Source organism: Balaenoptera physalus (genome assembly GCF_965194825.1).
Source record: "Balaenoptera physalus genome assembly, chromosome: 12".
NCBI lineage: Eukaryota > Metazoa > Chordata > Mammalia > Artiodactyla > Balaenopteridae > Balaenoptera > Balaenoptera physalus.
The window spans coordinates 58,365,652-58,386,708 of NC_138897.1; the positions used below are offsets into that span (position 1 = coordinate 58,365,652).

At 39.5% G+C, this 21,057-nt stretch overlaps 2 protein-coding genes across 16 annotated transcripts in view; one reads left to right on the forward strand and one right to left on the reverse strand.

Annotated features, from left to right (window-relative positions):
• Nucleotides 1-525: 525 nt before the first annotated feature.
• SNRPD1 (small nuclear ribonucleoprotein D1 polypeptide) lies at nucleotides 526-14,318 on the reverse strand. Of its 7 annotated transcripts, XM_082418757.1 has the most exons (6): nucleotides 10,538-10,651; nucleotides 9,276-9,319; nucleotides 5,231-5,307; nucleotides 3,543-3,734; nucleotides 887-991; nucleotides 526-721 (listed from the first exon to the last, which is right to left on the reverse strand). In XM_082418757.1, the coding sequence occupies exons 3-5, from the start codon at nucleotides 5,298-5,300 to the stop codon at nucleotides 915-917; spliced, it is 339 nt and encodes a 112-aa protein (XP_082274883.1). In that variant the 5' UTR covers nucleotides 5,301-5,307; nucleotides 9,276-9,319; nucleotides 10,538-10,651; the 3' UTR covers nucleotides 526-721; nucleotides 887-914. The 7 variants fall into 7 exon arrangements, with proteins under 7 accessions (XP_082274883.1, XP_082274884.1, XP_082274879.1 ...); XM_082418758.1 differs by lacking the exons at nucleotides 9,276-9,319; nucleotides 10,538-10,651 and adding an exon at nucleotides 14,181-14,318; XM_082418753.1 differs by lacking the exon at nucleotides 9,276-9,319 and having other exon boundaries at nucleotides 526-701; nucleotides 10,538-10,693.
• Nucleotides 14,319-14,566: 248 nt separating this feature from the next.
• Nucleotides 14,567-21,057, forward strand: part of ESCO1 (establishment of sister chromatid cohesion N-acetyltransferase 1) — a 66,130-nt gene continuing 59,639 nt past the window's right edge. For 5 of the 9 annotated variants that reach the window (XR_014252080.1, XR_014252081.1, XM_082418667.1 and 2 more), the window contains exon 1: nucleotides 14,567-14,707. The gene's annotated coding sequence lies outside the window, so the exon portion shown is untranslated. Of the gene's footprint in view, nucleotides 14,708-17,263; nucleotides 17,984-21,057 lie in introns of those variants that run through there. The other 4 variants (XM_082418664.1, XM_082418663.1, XM_082418666.1 and 1 more) reach the window with 3 other exon arrangements.

Genomic DNA, 21,057 nt, shown 5'->3' on the forward strand with positions numbered 1-21,057 from the left:
TTACTAAGAACCTAAGTCTCCATGGAATAAAACTCAGGAAAGGAGAATCAATTTTATACCTCATTCCATAGGACTTTAGTTTCTTAAGTACCAAAAATAACTTTTTTCACTTGTAGGAAGGTTCCACAGAATGGAGTCAAGGTAAAACAATAAAACGCGTAGTCAGGGTGGGAGGGAGGGAGACGCAAGAGGGAAGAGATATGGGAACATATGTATATGTATAACTGATTCACTCTGTTATAAAGCAGAAACTAACACACGATTGTAAAGCAATTATACTCCAATAAAGATGTTAAAAAAAAAAACAAAAAAAAAAACGCATAGTCAGTGCATGTGATATAAAAAGGTGTATATTCTACATATATTCATAAAAGAAATATTTTAGTTCAAAAAATTAAAAGCCTGATCTAAGATTGGAATTATTCTGGGACTGCCTAGTAGTAATGCTTAGGTCTTATTGTGTTTGTATCATGAATATATATATGAACTATTAAAAATTAATATGATATAGTCAATAGACAACTCTGTCCTACATTTATGTTTATTAAAAACTGCCACAAACAAACAAAGCCTGTACAAAAAGCAGCCAGGGCATCGATCACTTTAAAACCATAACCTTGAGAGACACAGTTTGCTTAGGACTCCACCATCTTCTAACTTAGCCACGTAGTCTTCCTCTGCCACGTCTTCTTCTTCTTCGTCTGCCATAAACAAACAAAACCTGTACAAAAAATATCCCATAGTACCTATCACTTTGAAACAGTAATCTTGAGAGACATTATCGCTTAGGACCCCCTCTTCCTCTCCCCTGGCCATGTCTTCTTCCTCTTCCTCGCCTGCCATAAACAAACAAAACCTGTACAAAAAAATATCCCATAATACCTACTACTTCGAAATAGTAGTCTTGAGAGATATTATCGCCTAGGACCCCCTCTTCCTCTGCCTCGGCCACGTCCTCTTCCTCTTCCTCGGCCTCGGCCTCTTCCTGCAACTGAGGGAAGAGAAAAACAAAGTAAAGGAAATTCTCTTCTGTGCTGATGTTACCTGGCCACCACAAACAGCACCTACAGTAAAGAAAAGTTTAATTCAGCTTCTCTCAAATGTAACCTCAGTCACCCTTTCCCAACAGTTTACCATACAGAACCAAGAATTGCTGGCCTACTAATACCTTAATATTTGTTTCATTTGACTTTATTTACTGAGAAATTCATCAAGTTTTAAAATATTTTTTCTTTGTATCATGCCTCAAATTCACCACAAAATAAAATACAAATGATTTGAACCTCACACAAGATGAAAAAGATATAATACTAACGGAACAGAACACAAACACTATGCGCCAGATGTTTCTGTTACTGTATAGAATCCAAGTTAGTTAATTCATGCCAAGAAAACTTAAAACATATTACATCAAATAAAAACTTCCTGACTTTTCAGAATCTTAAGTCATCTGATCCAATCATAACCTAGTACTTTAATCCAGTAGCAATATCCTTGCTACCTGGTCATCCTAGCTCTGAACTTTTCATTTTCAGACATCTATGAATATTTAAAAAATCTTGACATTTCTACCAATTGTTCCTAGTCTTACCATTGAAAGCAACAGAGTAAGTCTAGCACTTCTCTTAAAACAAGGCAGATTAACCACACTTATCTCTAATTCCCTCTGAAGTACTATTCATGATAGAAAAGGAATAAAAATGGCAAATATCCATAAGGGGGAAAAAACAAACGCAGAAAAAACACAGTGGTTGAAAGATTTCAACAAATTTTTTAAGTCAGAAAATAGACTGAGAACTACAGATGTTTAGTAAAGGAAGAATAACTTCTAAAAGACCTAGGACCTTGGAAGCCAGGGGTGAGATGATGAGGCAGGGGGCTGAAAACAGGGTGGGGGGGAAAGCTTGACAATCCTTATGCAGAGCAGTAGATTGGCTAGTCCTCTTCCCCACCTTGCAAAGCTAATGATTATTTCCCTGACAGGTAGGTAGGAAAGAAAAGATAAAATTAACCCAAAGACCTTGAGACAGAAAGGCTTCAGATTTGAAAACACTTGGAAAGTGGATGGCAGCAAAAGTCACAGAGCTGGAGGGAAGGAACAGGGGGATCAAGTCAGCGTTTTTCAAGCTATGTGTTACAACCTGAATTTTTTTTTTTTTTTTAACTGAAAGAGAATAGGATAGGAAGGTTAAGGGCATCTGCATGTATTAAGACTAAATAATTCTTCCTGAAGCTTCTGTTTCATTTATATGTATGAATAGGTCATGATGCAAAGTACAATATATTTCTTAGTGTGAGTGGAAGGAAAAGTCTCAAAATCATTGTGTTTAATATCAGCCCCTTTCTCCTGCCCTTCTCCTGTAATGCTGGCTGCCAGACATATGTCTCCCACAGTAGGTGACTAGAATCTTTTTCTGAGAAAACCAGCTCCAGAAGAGACTTCCAGATCCTGAAATTTTAGGTCTCCTCAGTAGAGAAGCCAACTTACTTTGAACCCACACTCTAAGGAGTTCAGCCTCCATTCCCAAAAGTTCTCTTTTCAGAGTCCTTCTTAAACAACAGATGGCCAAAATGCAAGATACTATAGTAAAACCTTCAACATAAAGACCAAACTAAGAGATCAAATAAAAAGAGAAACCAGAGAAAACAACACCAAGTACAGAATAAAAGACAGAGAGGAAAAATAAAAGACTCAGAAGGAATCAGTCAGAAGACCCAATTATTAAGAATTCCAGGAAGAAAGAACAGAACGAGCAAAACAGAAGAAATTTATCAACGTTACACAAGTAAATTTCTTAGCTCTAAATGGCAAGAATATCCATACTGAAAGGGTCCACCAAGTACCCAGAACAACAGTGGACAAAATGCTAAGTCATTGAGAAATTTCAGAATAGCAGGAATAATGAGTCAATCTCTGGGCTTCCCTAGGGGCGCAGTGGTTAAGAACCCCCCTGCCAATGCAGGGGACAAGGGTTCGATCCCTGGTTCGGGAAGATTCCACAGGCCTCGGAGCAACTAAGCCTGTGCGCCACAACTACTGAGCCTGCGCTCTAGAGCCCGCGAGCCACAACTACTGAGCCCGCATTCTACAACTACTGAAGCCTGCACGCCTAGAGGCCGTGCTCCACAACAAGAGAAAACACTGCAATGAGAAGCCCGCACACCACAATGAAGAGTAGCCCCTGCTCGCAGCAACTAGAGAAAGCCCGCGCGCAGCAACAAAGACCCAGTGCAGCCAAAAATAAATAAATATAAATAAATAAATTTATTAAAAAAAAAAAGACTCAATCTCCAAATCTTTCAAAGTGTGCAGGGATTAGGGGACCAGGCCGTGCACAAAGGGACAGGAAGTAAGAACAACATCAGTCTTTTGAATAGCAATACCAGGAACTGTAAGAAACACTGTATGTACTCATGGTAAGTAGAAGCAATTAAAACAAACCAACCAACCCGTGTTGTTTGCAAATATAAACACATTTTCAATAGCGAATTAGGGTATAAATACACCAGACACAAAAATGTTTATAATCCTTCAAACTTACCAGCTTCCCTTTTCTTAGACTTCACCTTCGGTTCGACATCCACGAGAAGTGTATCCAGAGGTAAGCTGTCTGGCAGAATAAAATATCGAATGTTATTTCCTCGAATACTCAGTGTTTCCAGCTGTACAGGTTCTCTGTTCTTCAGGGTCATTTTCACAGCTTTAAGATGTGTATTCATGCTGACATCTACACCTGGAGGGAAAAAAGAGGGCAGTTATTAGCATAATAAGGAAAGCAACCAATTAATCTATCAAGCCACTTTTAGTACCATGTTACAGAAGAGTATTATCTGTTCTACAACTGGTAATGATGTCAGTATAAATCAGAAATCTTTCCTTCACTAGATTTTTCCTTAGCTTGCTGTTTACTAATCTTCTGTATTCTTCTTTCCCAAAATTAATAAGACTTTTGATACATTCCATCTTGTTGGGGAACTTGATACAACGAGGGACAGGGGAAAAAAATCCAAAAGATTTATGATCTCTTTCTATGTTCCAGGAACTGCATGCTAAGGCATTTTAGTTTAATCCTCAATGTCCTTATGGTAGATAATATGATTATCCCTATTGTGAGGACTAAAATATATATTAAGGATATAAGAAACTTGAAACAGTGGTTGTCAGTGGGGGAGGGAATTGGATTTTTACTAGATTTTGCTCCCCCAATTTACTAAATTTTCCTCCTGGGACATCATTTATTAAGTGCCTACTGTATGTGAGGCAAACCTTACATTACATTACTTTTGTGAGTGTCTTCCACCACTAGATTTTGAATTCCTAACAAGCAGGAAGAACACTCTGCTTCCTCTACAACATACAACACACAGCTCAGAAAAGAGCAGACTAAATCACTGTTTAAAATCACGGAATTTTAACAGGACAGAAATTACATTTCCTCAGATACGATCAGACCTTAAACTATACAGATTTCCTTTCATAGCAATTGGTGTTGCAAAGTTCTAGCAGACTCACAAATATTATCAGTTTAATACTATATATTTCTCAGATGCTGGATCTACATGTTACAAAATTATTTATAAATTTACAATTTAAATATTTCAGAGAGTAGAATGGTACCATATGCTAAGATAGCATTTTCTTTCATCAATTCTTTTAAAAATTTGCCCTTTTTTGGGGTAGCAGCTACTATTAGTGAAGAATCACAGTGGCTTTAAATATAAAACTACATATCATACATACAATATCATCAAAGAGTTAGACAGCTAAGAAAAAAGACAAATGTAATACTCTAATATGTTATGCTTAGATAAAATTATGGTTCTTCATCACCCCCATCCCATTTCCCACATATTTTTTACCCAGGATAATCAGACATGGAAACCCCATCCTCTATCTTCAAGGACTTTACAATCTAACAGGGGTCACAAAATTCTGATACAAGTAATATGTGTTTCGGAAGATGCAACATTCCAGGGGATACGTACAGGCAAAAGTAGAAAAGGCATAAAGCAGAAAAACAGCAGTCACACATAGGATAAGCTGGGGAATCCAGTCTGGTCTTAGCACAAGAACTTAAGGTGAGGCTTAAATAAGAAGGTCAATGAAATAATCCAGACAAAAGGAATGAGATTTGTACTATATAAAACATTCATAAACCAAAGAATTCTGGCCTGCAGGTGAAAGAGATAGGAAATTAAAAGTGTTATAAACGCAGTCCAACCTCCATACCTGTGATTGTTCCATGGACCTGTGTTCCATTCTTTAATTCAATGGTTACAGTTTCGTGACTCAATTTCATCAAAAATCTATAAAGACAATAGGAATAAAATGATAAATTTTCACTTTTAACACTTCAAAAACATGTTTATTAAGCCAAAGAGTGAAATTTCTAGATGCTGAAAACCTACTATGGACGCTATCTGCACCAATTCCTGTTAATAGCGTGCATAACAATTTCAGCTTTCCCTGAATGATACCCTTAACATTTATGAAAGAGCACAGTAACAGAAAGTGTCACTTGGACATTTCTGATTCTCTAAGCCATTATACAGCTTAACCTCTGATCCATGCATATAGATCCTGAAGTCACTATAAGCCACAAAACTGAAATCAAGAAATTACATGGATAAAAGTGCTCAAAAAACACAAGCTTCCAATTATAAGATAGTAAGTACTGGAGATATAATGTACATGACGGCTATAGTTAATACTGCTGTATGGTATATCTGAAAACTGCTAAGAGACTAGATCCTGAAAGTTCTCACGAGAAAAAAGCCATTTTTTTCTTTTCTTTTGTATACATATGAGATGATGGATGTTAACAAACTTACTGTGGTGATCATTTCACAGCTTATGTAAGTCAAGTCATTATCCTGTACACCTTAAACTTAGTATGTCAATTATATTTCAATGAAACTGAAAAAAATGATACATTATAATTGGTATTAAAAGATTATACACTTATTGTATGTGTATAAATAAGGTAAAAGTCTCCTTTTCTAACCCTCCTCCAGGTATGTGGGGATATTCTAGACCATTTTATATGCAAACATAAGCATTTACATAAAATTTACTTTTACAGAAACTGGGCCATACTATAATGGCTTCTATAACTTTTAGTTCTCATTTAGCATTTAGAGACATTTATGCAAACCCCCACCAAATTCATTTATGCAAATCCTCACCAACACTAATTGTCACCAATCTTTTTTTGGTCAATTTGATAGGGGAAAAAAGGCAATTTGCTTTTCCCTATCACTTGTTGAGTAATTCTTCATGAGTACAGGAAATCTGTATTTCTTCTGTTAATTTCCTATTCACGTTATTCACGACTCCAATTAGGTCGAATTCTTCTTTTATTTTCTATCAGTTTGCCACAGCAATTCAAGTTCATGGTTTTCTTTAGCCATACAATTTTTTTTCATTTTTATGTTGTTAAATTTATGAATCCTTCTTGGGTATGTAATTTGTTTAGAAAGATGATTCCCATCCCAAGATTATAAAAAGTCTCTTATTTTCTTCTACTGTTATATTTAGAGTTTTAATCCACCTGGAATTCATCTCTTTTCTGTGCAATGTGAGACAGGAAGCTGCCTTTATGATTTTCCCAAGTTGGATAGCCAGGTGCCTCAATAACGTTTACTGAATAGTCATCCATTCCCCTCTTCATCTATTCCTCTGTTCTCCAACTTTTTATTATGAAATATTGCAGAGGAAGCTGAAGGGTTCACACACTATGAAAATGTTACCATTTGTGTGTCCCCCTCCCCCCCACTTACACTGTCACCATATTATCTGAAAGTAAACTGCAGTCACTTCAGCATGCATTTTCTCATGAGGACCTTCTCCCACATAACCATAACACCGCAATCACATCTAGGAAAATGAACAATAATCCTACAATATGATCTAATATACAACTCATATTCAAAATTTCTGGTCTATAGTATGTACTTTGTATACCCTATCACACTAAATGTAGGATTACCTACTTTCCCCCCAACTAGTCTATCCTTGAGGTTAAGGATCATGAACTTTATATCTAATCCTGGATTGTAACAGGCACTGAATAAGTTGGCTAAAATGTTTCAATGATTAAAGGGAAATCAGCCTTAAAATACAACATATTAAGTGGTATAGACAGCCATCAAAAAAGGGGAAATTACTTGGTCTTGCATAAAGCAAGTCCCAAACTTGTTCTCATATAAAGAAAAAACTGTGTGTTGAATCCCTTCCCTTTCCATATTTGCTGTCAAGAAAAAAAGTCTCTCTTAATGAATTGGTAATGCTTTATTTCACCAGATAAGAATTCTTTAACTTAGCTCAAATTTAATATAACTATATTAGCCTAGAATTTTCACCTAATGGTTTCTTTCCATTATCAATTTAAAACTTGTTTTTACTTTAATTGTCCCATCCAGTAATAACTTCTACTTTTATAAAATTTCTTTCAAATCATTTTTAGAAACAGGCAGGATTCAAGTAAAAATAAAATACTTTATTAATCAAGCAGTCTACCATATGGAAATAAAAGGAAAACCAGCAAGTAAGAAAACCTCTGAAACAATTAAAATACATTTTATCAAGTCCAAGGATATTTCTTTGATAAATAATATTTATCATTATATATTATCTGGTAGTCTCTGTGCTTGGTAATGAGGATTAAAAATGAGTAAGACTAGGCCCCCAAGGAGCTCAAACTCTAGAAGGCAGAACAGACACATGAAAGATTTTTTTAAAAGTAATTACGTAAATTTAAATCACAATGGAGATATGCACAGGTTTTTACCATGAATATAATGTAGCATGGGTAGGAAGGAGTCAGATCTTAGTGGACTTCTAGTAAGAAGTCTGAAAAGTTGGAAATATGCAGCAAAGAGAGACAAGAACAAAGATAATAGTAAGAAACAGCACAAGGTACACAGAAATTATAGGTATTACTGTTGGAATACTAAGTCCAAGAAAATGTGTAGGGAAGAGGTTCCTTTCATGGAATGCCCAAGCTCTGTTGAAGAATTCCCCTAGAAGAACTACTGAAGGGTTTTCATCAATGGAGTGGTGTGCCACATCGGAAGACAAATTAGGCAGCTAGAGCAATAGATAGATTAAAGTAATCAAGACATAGGAACTACAAATAGATCAATGAAACAGAACAGAATCCAGAAGTTCACTATCCAGGCAGCGGTTTGGGTTTCACAGGTGTATACATTTTTCAAAATTGGGAAATGCACACTGAATTTCACTGTGTGAGATATTTACTTTAAGAAGCGAGATTAAAGAACACAGGTGGGAAGAAAAGGGAGCCTGAACAGCTTAGTGGTGTCGACTGGAGTGGCAAGGAAGGTTAATTGAGGGCAGGAGAAATAAACACAGTTATCCGAGCCCAGGAACCAAGCAAATTCAAATTATTTTCTGATGAATCCTTCACTACCTGAATTCTTTCTGCTTACTGTAACTTAAGATATTCAGATAATACTCAACTATTCAGATAAAATAGTATCCTTCAGTATAGCACTGAAATGGTATCCAAACTCACACTATTAAATTCAAAAATCAAAGAGAACGGGATAGTGAAAGATACTTATATTAGGTAGGTAAATTTGCCAAAACCTGGCACCTTATCAGATTATCAGGATTATCAAGAGGAAGAAGTCAAAGGTGACTCCCAGGTTTTTGGTTAGGGAGACAGTATAACAGTGTCACCAACTGAGATACAGAAATAACAAAGTCAACCAAAACCGCAAACCAGTTAGACAAACACCCATTTTTCCTGGCGTAAAATACATTCTCCAGTTATTAGAAATTTTGTTTCTATAGTGTAAGACACAGAATAGGATTCAGTACAGCCATTAAAATTTATAGGAAAATTCCGTCACAACACGGACTATCTTTAAATGAGACAAACTGATTCCAAAGAGTATGACATAAAACTTAACTACAGATTCAGACTGGCAGGTATTGAGAAATTGAAAAAATAAACTTTAAATTCTGAGATGTTTCCCCCCAAAGTTATACTTCAAATAAAAATGGACGAAGTCTTCCAGTTATAAGATAAATAAGTATTAGGGATGTAATGTACAACATGATAAATATAATTAACACTGCTGTATGTTATATACGAAAGCTAAGAAAGTAAATCTTGAGTCCGCATCACAAGAAAAAAAATTTTGTCTATTTCTTTAATTTTGTACCTATATGAGATGATGGATGCTCACTAAACTTATTGTGTTAATCACTTCGTGATGGATGTAAATCAAATAACTATGCCGTATACCTTAAAGTTATACAGTGCCGTACGCCAATTACATCTCAATAAAACTGTAAGAAAAAAAATGGACAAAAAGTTAACCTTAAATGCCCTCTCTACAAACGCCACCCTGAATATAACAATGAGGATTTTATATGTTATTTCAAACATACTACAAACGATCTACTTGTCTACCTTCACCACAAAACATAAAGCTCCAACAAGGCACGGACTCTGTCTTGAAAAAAAGAAAAAAAAGAATACATTATGAGAGCACAGTGTAACAGGTGCCCAATAACACTGACAATCCTTGACTGAACAGACAAGAAACTAGCTAAGCTAGTTTGTAACTGCCGGCTGGGTTATTAGAAACCTCTGCAGGCTCTCAGCCTCAAGGAAAAACACCAAAACCCAATCTATTTGCAAGTAGTTTAGAATGAATTGCTCCAATCAGTAAACAAGTCTTCAGTAGGCTCAGCTAACCGGCCAAATTTAAACAGAAATGAACGAGAAATCTCTATTATCTGTGTAATCAGTCAAAAAATACAGAAAAGAGATTCTGTCCCACGTTGGGAGACTTTTCCTAAAGCAAAGTCCTATTTTAAGGGGAAATGTCGGTTGAATAACATTAAGTCTAGTGAGTAACAACAAGGGGGAAAAACACACTAAAAAAAAACAACTTACGGAGTCAAAAGTCCATCCCTGATTTGAAACATTTCGGAATTGGGCTTCATTATTTCCAGATAAACTCCTGCAGCTTCTAAGTACTCTTCAAAGTGCGGTGGTAGTTTCATCACGAAAAACGCATTAACTTAAACTACTTACGCATTAGTATTTTTATGTCTCCCACATTCTCAGGGAGCGTGGACCTAGTTATATTTGCCGGCTCCTGAGGGCTGAGACGAGCCAGAAACGCAACCTAGACTAGAGCACAAGTTCTACTCAAAATGAAAGTCGGTAAGAAACCGGGAGTAAGAGCTTGTAAGTCTGGCACTGCACCTCTAAGGCCTCGAAGACTCTGTGTGGGAAAACATGACCCGACCTTTACCTCCACTTCTTGGAAAATACGGGGGATCCCCGCGCGACCCAGTCTGAAGCCCGGGCCCGAGCGGCCGCGGCGGCGCGGCCAAGATGGGACGGGAGCGGCGGGCGCCGGAGGCCGTAAGCAGGCCGCGCGCACACGCGGCTTTCGCGCCTCCAGCCTCTGGGGCAGTCCAGCCTCCCGCTCCCGGCCCACACCGTCCAGACCGTCCCCTCACAGTCCTCACCCCGCCTGGTCACCTCCTCACCTCACGAGCTTCATCCTAGCGGCGCCGTCACCCTTTCAGTCCGAGAGCGCACAAAACCGAAAAACCGAGCGCCGACCGGCTACGAATATGAATGGCCGGAAACACTCCCAGGGTTCCGACGTAAAGACCGCGCGTACCGCTGCGGACGCACGGCGGAAACGCCGAGACCACCCTTGAGCTACTCGCTTCCGGCCGTGAGGAGCGCCACTGCGGCCCCTGGCGGCTGGAGGTGTGCCTTGCAACTGCTGAGGGGGTTTAGGGCTGCTTTAGGAGGAAACTTCCGGTAAGAGGGAAATTTGAGGAGATTAAATCCCATTAGCGGGCATGGCTGAGCTCCGTGTATTAAGCAGCACGAAATTTACTCCTTAATGAAAGGAAGTTCTGGGAGAAGTCCAGAGGATTATGCTAACTCTGCTCCAACACCAGGAACCTCAACATTACTTAACGTGCCTGAAGAAAATCACACATTTTTTTTTTTAAATGTCGACTTTTAAAAAATTTAATTTTATTTATTTTTGGCTGCGTTGGGTCTCTGTTGCTGCGCACGGGCTTTCTCTAGTGGAGAGTGGGGGCTACTCTTCGTTGTGGTGCGCGGGCTTCTCATTGCGGTGGCTTCTCTTGTTGTGGAGCACAGGCTCTAGAGCGCAGGCTCAGTAGTTGTGGCACGCGGGCTCAGTAGTTGTGGCTCATGGGCTATAGAGCACAGGCTCAGTAGTTGTGGCGCATGGGCTTAGTTGCTCCGCAGCATGTGGGATCTTCCCAGACCAGGGCTCAAACCCGTGTGCCCTGCACTGGCAGGCGGATTCTTAACCACTGCGCCACCAGGGAAGCCCAGAAAAATCACCCGATTTAACTGATTATTTTCACTTTAAATTCTGGTCACAAACCTCAAAAGGGTTCCCCACAGTGCCCAGAGATCCAGAGATCGTGTTATGCTTCTCTAATGGATACTTTCTCCTTTAGCCTAGGTGATCTCCTCCAAAACTATGGCTTTAATTTGTATCTCCAGCTTGGACTTCATCGCTGGTCATCAGAATTCTTGAATGTTGTGAGGCAATTCTCATCAAACATTAATGTGCATAGGACTCAACTGGAGGAAATATTAGAATGAAAATTCTGATTCCGTTGGTATGGGGTCTGAAATTCTGCACTTCTAACAAGCCTTCAGTTGATGAAGATGCCCCTAGTCCATGGATCGCAATCTGAGTAGCAAGACTGTAATGGACATATGTGTGCTGCCTTCTCAACATCTATCCCCCTGTCTTCCCAACAGTTCCTAATAATCTCCTGGTGATCCAATGTGGACCAAATTGCTATAATTTTTCTTTGTTTTTATTTTTTAGCTTGAAAATTTTTTAGGATTTTTACATAGTATAAAATTTCTCATAGTATAAAACTGTCAAGAGTCCTGAAATAAAGTCAGCAAGAATGGAGCAACAAAGGAAAAGCCTTTATGTGCTGCTAGCAGGAGGGTCAGTCTGAAAGTGAGACTACTCTGTCTTCTTGGAGTTAGCTGAGGTTTTATATATTACAGGCATTTAGAATGGTCATAAGAAAGAAAAGGAACAAGGAAATGAGAATGTAACATGTGGGGCAATACAACTATTTCATCATTAGTTTTTAGAAGTAGATGTCTTAATGATAAGCATGCGCAAAAAAGTACATTCTGCAATTTGGAGTGAGCAAGGAAAGCAAACAATTTAAAGAAATCCAGATTACATTCACAATTTTAAGTTTGGCAAAAGAATTTACAAGTAGGGGCTTATGTTTCTTGTGTAGGGTTCTGAAAAAGAACTTCACAAATTTACAGAACCATAATGTTCAGCACCAAGATGCATCATTTAGGCCACAGCATTTGTTTTTAGCATGTGCACATGGCAAAAGATGAACCAATCACAGCTCTCCCCCCCGGGGACTTTCTCAGGAGCTCTCAGGAATGGAAGCCTCTCTTTTTACTAGGATAATTCGCTGTGAGCTTACATGATCTTTGAAAGCTCAATCAAGCAAGATAATTTATTCACTGGATCATGATTATTTTTTAGTAGACAACAAATCAAATGACCCAACTCTGAAGTGTATAATACAGTATTGTAAAAGCAAACTATTTTATATTTTCACAGCATGCTTCAACACCTGATTGTATTGTTTTATAAAAGAAAACCTAGAACAAATTGCACAGGAATTATACATCAAATATGAATTCCTTATGTATCAAAAATAAATACATACAATTTCATATGGTGTGACATTTGTAAGGATTCCAACGCTCCTGATTGTGGCCAATACAAGTATAGTGGAATAGATCACTCAGGAGCAGAGGCCCTGGGACTTCCCTGGTGGTCCAGTGGTTAAGACTCCATGCTCCCAATGCAGGGGGCCCAGGTACCATCCCTGGTCAGGGAACGAGATCTCGCATGCAGCAGCTAAAAGATCCCGCGTGCTGCAACTAAGACCAGATGCAGGCAAATAAATAAATATTAAAAAAAAAGAAAAGAAAAGAAGCAGAGGCCCATTTTTTGGAAATGGAAACTTGTAAATATGATTTGTGTATGTGTGTATGCCAGAATTTGAGTTACTACAGATAAAGTGGTTTACAAAGAGAGATCCCACCAATTGTCTGACAATCTGAAGGTGAAGACAAATATAGGTCAGATATTCTATCAACAGTAGATAACCAGCTTTAATCAGGTTGGCAGTCTACTCCTGAGTTTTTCCCCAATTCAAGCCGTTTGGTATATGCCATTAAAGTATATTGTTGACCCCTGAACAACTCCGGCGTTAGGGGCACAGAGCCTCTGCTCAGTGGAAAATCCATGCATAACTTACAGTCGCCCCTCCATATCCCCAGTCCCACATCCTCCGATTCAACCAACCAGTTGATGATGATTGTTCAGTACTTTAGTACTTACTACTGAAAAAAAAAAAATCCCCGTATAACTGGACTTGTTTAAACTTGTGTCGAACGAGGGACAAATGAATGTATCAGGCACTGGGGATGGGCGGGAGGGCGGGGAAGACAGGTTTTTGCCACAACACAAGCTATGGTGATGTGACCAATGGCTTCACCCACCAATACTTCTCATTTTGGTTTTTAAACCACAGAACCTCCCCAAACTAAACTGACAGGCAGCTCAATAAAGTTTTGTGGAAGATGTATTCTCATAAAAACATCAGGCTTCGCAAACTTAGAACACATTTTGTCTGGACTTGGCTTCAAAAAAGGAGGGACGGAAGAGGAGAACCTCTCTTCAGATTCTCAAGGGCAAGAGCACCCATTTACCCATCCTCACAGTTCTGCAAATGAGGAAAGAGTAGCACAGAGAGCGTGTTCAAAAGCAGGGTAGAACCAAGAATCCTAGTGCGAGAACCCTGGATTCTATCTTTAGGGGTCTCTAAGAGTCAAAGCTTTGAACACCCGCCATGACTAAACGTGGTGGAACTTTCTACAATTTCTTGTCGACTCTTGTGCTCTGATGCCCAGGGAGGAAAGTGTGCAAGGAGACGCTGAAGCCCTGCATTTTGGGGAGGCGCTGGAGTGCAGTGCCGGGAAGGAGAGAGAAGGGTCAATCGCCTACCCTTTTCTTTACATTGGCCCCTGTCGAAGATTAGAGGTATCTGAACTGGAAGTCGCAGAGAGCAGTACCTGCAACCAACAGAAGAACCGGTGGCGACGGATTTTCAACGCAAACCACCACCGCTGGGGGCGTGCGTGGCTTTACTCCAAGAGACGAGCGGGGAAAGGGAAGCGTCTGCCGCTCGCCGCAGAGGCGCCCACCCGCGGTGCGCGCACGCGAGGCCTCCCACCGCGCCTGCGCTGCGGTCCGACGCTGGCTCGTCTTGCCCCGACGCCCAGCAGTCCGGACCGGGGTGAAAAACTGCGTGACACGCAAGTAGCGTGGCGGCCATCTTCATCTTCTGGGCACGTCAGCTGAGCCGGTTCAGGCAAGAAAGGAGCGTTGCGCAAGCGCGCCCAAGACGGTCCCAGGTAACTCCCATCTGACGGGCGAGGCGTAGCCGTCATCGCCGGAAGTTTGGCGTTTCTGCGCCGCGGGAGAGGCGGCGGTGGCGGCAGAAGCGGCTGTGGCGGCAGAAGCAGCTGAGTGTCTCCCGATACCCGGATGTGAGGCGGTCTGCTAGCTCTCGTCGGACCCTCGGCCGGGAGCGAGGAAGGTACGGTAGCGTCCCGACCGCCCCGCCGCCCGCTGTCGCGTCGCTAGCGTCCTCGCCTCCCTGTTGCCAGCCCCTCCGGAGAGCCGGACGCTTCTCCCCCTTCCTGTCCGCCCCTCTGTGTCGTGCTGCCTCGCACGCCCTTCCTACTCCTCGGGTCCCGGCTCCTGGCGCCCCTGGGAGGGAGTGGGCGGCTCGGAGGCGCGGTCGCTTGAGGCAGGTAACCGAGCTACGCGGCTCGGCTGCCCAGTCGCCGCATCACCTGCCGCGGCCCGCTGGGTGGTCAGCGGTAGTAAGGGGCCGTGGCCGAGGACGGGGTCAGGCCGGGCCTCCCAGGCGGCCGTGCGGGCTTCCGGAGCCCCCGAGGTGGCGTGCAGCCATTGCGGCGGCCGGGGAGTTGTCGGCGCCGGCCCGCAGGTAGCCCGGCCTCGTCCCCACCCCCGGCGTCTTTCCTTCCGTGCGTCTCCCCCGAGCCCGCCATTCCAGCCCTGGCGGAGCTGCGGTCCTGCGGCTCGCTCCCCTGCCCGTCGTCCCCCGCCGACCCTGCGTGAACCCTGAGGCCTCTGCAGTCTGCGGGGCGGGATGTGGGGATCCTGGCCTCACGGTCCTTAGACTGGGAGGGGAGCTGTGGCCCGGGTCCAAGGTCATAGTGTGGTTCTGGTTGGACAGGACGGTCTGGGCGCAGGCAGGGCTGCTCAGGAGTAGAAATTGGGTGTGTTGAGGGGCATAGTGAAGTTTGTAGAGATAGATGCGAGCAGAAGAGAATTGGGTCCTCGATTTTGATCGCTATTCTTAAGATTATTTTATAACGGGGGTTTGTTTTTCTCGGGCAGAATGGGAGAAATAGCAACTCCAAAAATTGGAGAACATTGCCACTCCCACACACTTAACCTCCCCCTCCCTCATCCCCAAATGTTTTGTTTTGAAATCCCGGCACGTACGGTATTTTCCAGGAGTGGGGGCGGGGGAGGAGGAAGGAGTTAAATCCTTGAGGTTTTAGAAGTACTGTGCATCTTGTTTTCGGGTAGCCTTCGGTAGCTGAAAAGGGATTCTTTCAGCAGGAAGTAGTTGCAGCACACAGTATTCGAATAGTATTATCAAACGATGTTTCAGTAAATAGCCTTAACAGAAACCAGTAAAAGAATGCTACTTAGTGGAAGAGTAGGATGTGGGTGTGCTTTGTTTTTTCCTCACCTAAACGTTATTTAAAAAAAAAAAAAGGGTAAAACACAATTTCAGTTTAAAACATTTTGGATGCCGTGAATTATGTTATATTCAGCCTCTTCTGATTAAGTCCTTAGTTTTTGCTTTACACAGGGCATCAATACCAATGGAACTTTTTTAATTTGAAAAACTTAAAAAAATCTCACCGTGGAATTAGAAATGAGAGTGGAATAAAAAGTGCTTAATTTGGAATCTGCAAATTCAGACCTAGAGCATGTGCAGAAATGAGAAAGCTGTAACAGACACTTCCCCCTTTTGGGCAGAATGCAGTGTATGCCCCTTAGGTCAGATGTGTGTCTTTGGAAGTACCCTTAGAACAAAATCTCCCCTATGTTATGAGCTTCTGCCCACCTTACTAATTCCTGGGTAAAGAAAATATGCTGTCATTTTTCGTTGATTAGTATTATAATTCTGTAGTGAAAAAGTAGTTTTTTTAAATATCAGACCCAAACAAGATTTTGTGCTAGGCCTTTAAATCGATAAATTATGCTTCCAGAAGAACTGAAAAAGGACCCTAATTAATGAATGTCATTAACCTCTTTTGCTGGATGGCCTTTTTTAGCCTGGTAATTCATCACAGCACAAAGCTGACTGTAATTATTCTAATAATGAAGGAGACTAGCATTGCACAGTGGATTTTTTAATAGTTAAGTATTTTTTCGTGAGTTTTGTTAGCAGATTTATGTTACACGTTGAGTAATTTGAATAACCTCAGCTGAAGGTGATCAGAAGTTTAGATGGTAGGTAGAAACCAACTCCAGTAAAGTTGTTACCATACATAATTCGATTAAGGGCTCTGTTAACCCCTCTGAAGCTCAGACTTCAATGTTTTTCTGTGCATCCCTTTTTCTTGGCACAGCGAAAGTTCTTTGGCTCTATTTCTGCATAAGTTCTGTATATTAGCTACTGTGGTTACTTTTGACAAATAACATCATTCTATTTACTTGACCATCCTGTCTTTTTTGAGGGAGCTACATCTTAAGCTTAACTTCATTTTAGTACACCCGAAGAAATCAAGATTTATGTCATCTGCGCTCTTCAGCTTACTTTAAAGATTTATGGCTTCATATGTGAGATACACGAGAGATAAAACTCAGAATATAAATTAAAAATGGAGTTTTAAGTAATACTTTAATTTTTAATTAATTAATTAATTAATTTTTGGCCTTGCCTCGCAGCTTGCAGGATCTTAGTTTCCCTATCTGGGATTGAACCCTGGCCCCGGCAGTGAAAGGGTGGAGCCTTAACCACTGGACTGCCAGGGAATTCCCTTAAGTATTACTTTAATATAGTGGTCTCAAACTTTTGGTCAGGATCCCTTTACGTTCTTAAAATTATGTAGGACTCCAAATAGCTTTTGTTTTATGTGGGTTATATCTATTCAGTTATTGTATTTGAAATTAATTTAAGTATATTTATTAATTCATTGAAAAATAAATAATAAACTAGTTGCAGGTTAATATAAATAACTTTTTAAATGAAAAAACTATTTTCCAAAACAAAAAAAATTAGTGAAAGAATGGCAACTGTTTTACATTTTTGTAAATCTCTTTAATGTTTGGCCTAATAGAAGACAGCTGGATTCTCTTATCAACTTCAGCATTCAATCTTTATATGTTGTTCTGGTTGAAGCATATGAAGAAAATCCAGCTTCACACCAGTGTGTTGGGAGGAGTACTTTTTTTTTTTTTTTTTTTTTGGGAGGAGTACTTTAATAACATTTTCAAATAATTGTGATACTCTTCTTTGACTCTACAACAGAACTCAACAAGTGTGGTAATTTCTTTTTTTTTTTTTTTAATGAAGGTGTTTTTTTTTTTTTTTCTCAATATTTATTTATTTTGGCTGCACCAGGTCTTAGTTGTTGCACGTGGGATCTTCCTTGCAGCGCGCCCGATCCTTTTTTAGTTGCGGCATGTGGGCTCTTAGTTGTGGCATGCATGTGGAATCTAGTTCCCTGACCAGGGATGGAACCTGGGCCCCCTGCATTTGGGATCGCTGAGTCCTACCCACTGGACCACCAGGGAAGTCCCAACAAGTGGTAATCTCTTAAAGGTTAGTTGCAATGTGGAATCTGAAACTGTATCTATATACTTTTCACACAATGTTGCATTAAATTTCATTGGTCTGTTTGCACTTTGAATTGATCTTTTACCTGTGTATGATTTTGATCTCATGAACCCCCTGAAAGGGTCTCTGGAATCCCCACAGTCCCTGAACCACACTTTGAGAACTGCTGCTTTAATGTAAATAATTTAATAGTTTAGAATTAATGTAATTATTGAAGCTGAAAGGGATAAAAGTAATATTGAAATAGAGTTGATAAGTAGTTAAGTGAAATGAGTAACTAAGGTAAATTTTTTTTTCATGTTTTCTTTTCATCAAAAATATTATATCAGTAAATTAATAAATGCTTGTGTTGTGGCAGGAACTGTTCTAAGGACTTTATATTTGGAAATGTTTCTATTGTGTCATCTTTAGTGATGGTTAAGAGAAAGGCAAGTATAATTTAACTTATTTTTTTTCCCTACAGATAGTACAGTCTTTCTGACATATCCTTTATAATGTAGATATAGTTCCATTTTAGAAGATATATAATACCTAGATAACTTCTCTGTAAGGTATTTGAGATAGAAAATATGCTGATTCCTAGCATCTGTCACTGTTTATGTTTAAAATATATTGTTTTAGACTATATTAACCCATCAGAAAATTGAGTTATTAAATAAATACTAGTAGTTTTAATGAAGATAATCCTGTTGACATGGAAATTTGTTTTATTTTGTTAAATCATTTCAACTAGTATTTGAAACTTTGTTGTGACCATGGTCACTAAATGAAATTTTTCTTCAAAAACAAAAATAGATAATTTTCATAAGACAAATTTAGGTTTATTTAAAAAGCCTGATGCATACTAAAGTCTGTTTCATTTAAGATTCACTTTTTTGGTAATAGCTTTATGGCGATATAATCAACCCTTATAGAATACAACTCTGGGGTTTTCAGTATATTCATAGTTGTGCAACCATTACCACTATCTAATTTTAGCATATTTTCATCATTCCAAAAATGATGAAAATACCTATACTAACATGTTATTCCTTATTTTCTTTTTTTCCCTGCCCACCTACTACCATCAGTCTACTTTCTTTTTTTGAAGATTTGTTTGTTCTGGACATTTCAGATAAATGGAATCAAACAACACGTGGCATTTTGTGACTGGCTTCTTTTACTTAGCATAATGTTTTTAAGGTTAAACCATGTTGTAACATGTATCAGTACTTCATTCCTGTTTATGGCTAAATATAATACCACGTTTTATTTATCCATTCATTAGTTCATAGACAGTTGGGTTATGCCCACTTTTTGGCTCTTATGAATAATGCTGCTTTGAACATTTGTGTACAGGTTATTGTGTAGACATCCAGTTTCACTTTTGACCTTTCCCAATATATTTTACATAGATATAAACACTATATAGTTTTTTTATATGTATAAATTTATTCATTTATTTATTTTTGGCTGCGTTGGGTCTTCGTTGCTGTGCGCGTGGGCTTTTCTCTAGTTGTGGCGCGCGGAGGCTACTCTTCCTTGCAGTGCGCGGGCTTCTCATTGCGGTGGCTTCTCTTGTTGCGGAGCACGGGCTCTAGGCGCGTGGGCTTCAGTAGTTGTGGCTCGCAGGCTCTTGAGTGCAGGCTCAGTAGTTGTGGCACACGGGCTTAGTTGCTACGCGGCATGTTGGATCTTCCCGGACCAGGACTCAAACCCGTATCCCCTTCATTGGCAGGTGGATTCTCAACCACTGCACCACCAGGGAAGCCCTATATAGTTATTTATTTCACAGCTGATACGTACATTCTTTTTTGATGTGAAAGATTCAAACATTGCATAAACATATAAGTAAAATGGGAAGGTATTTTTAAAAATTCTTTGTATACCCTTTCATCTCCATCTTTTACCACCCTACTGGTAAGTACTGTTGATATTTTAGTATGTATTCTTTCAGTGTGTTTTTTTTTGTGTTAGAATACTTATATATGAGACATTAATTTATCTCTTTCTTACAAAATTATTTTATGCAATTTATGTACTTCTTATTTCTAATGACTATCAAAATTCTACCTTGGCATTTTGTTTTTTTCTCCTTTGGACATTTGGGCTGCTTTGGATATTTTTGCTAATGTAAATGCTACTGTTGTCATCGTTGCTGTCGTGTAATTTTTTTTTTTTTTTTTTTTGGTTTTATTTTCTTGATGTGGGTGGATGGTAGTATCATAAATTGTGGAGAACGGACATAGTGGAATGACCTGATTGTTAGATAGTTGAGTTTAAGGTGCTTTTAAGACATCAGGATGGACACGTCCAGTATGTTGTTGGATATCTGAGTATCACTAGGGATGGAAATTGTGTTGGGGATATTCATTTGTATGTTAATGGCTTACAGGTAGCAATTGAAAGTATGAGTATAGATGAAATTACTTAATGTGTGTCTTTTGTGGTAAGAGAACAACACTTGGGGAATGTTAATTTGTAAGAGGCCGGTGGAAGAAGAGAATTTAAAAAATTAAATTGTCCATGTCTGTCTTTTTTAGAGTTTTAACTAATAATGTTGAGTTTTGCTGAATATCTATTATAAGTCTAGTGTAAGAGAGTTTGTCTTTGAATGTTTGGAAAAATTTATTAGGGACAATACCTTTTATTACTGTGTGTGTTTTTGTTGCATTCTGTTAATGGTTTATTGTTGCTTCAGTTGTGACATTTTATGTTTTTGGTTAGTGGTAATTAGTTTATGTTCTTTAAAATGCTTTTTAGTCTGTAAGTATTAATTGGGCATTTTAGAAGGTGAGAAATACTTGGATTACCCTAAAAAGTGTGTGAATGGATTGGCAGGATACATAGAGAAATAAGGAAGAGAAGACTATTTGTAGAGCCAGATCTTGTGGAAGGAAAAAACAGGAATCACCAAACATTAGGCCTTATAGAAACCTGAAGATAATTCAGGACTCAGAAGGTTGCTGAGAAATTTCCTCTGGGGGAATTAAAACGAGGTAGGCCAAATGTTCAACCAGGGGTGATTTTTGCCTCCCAGGGAATATTTGGCATTGTCTGGAGATATATTTGATTGTCAG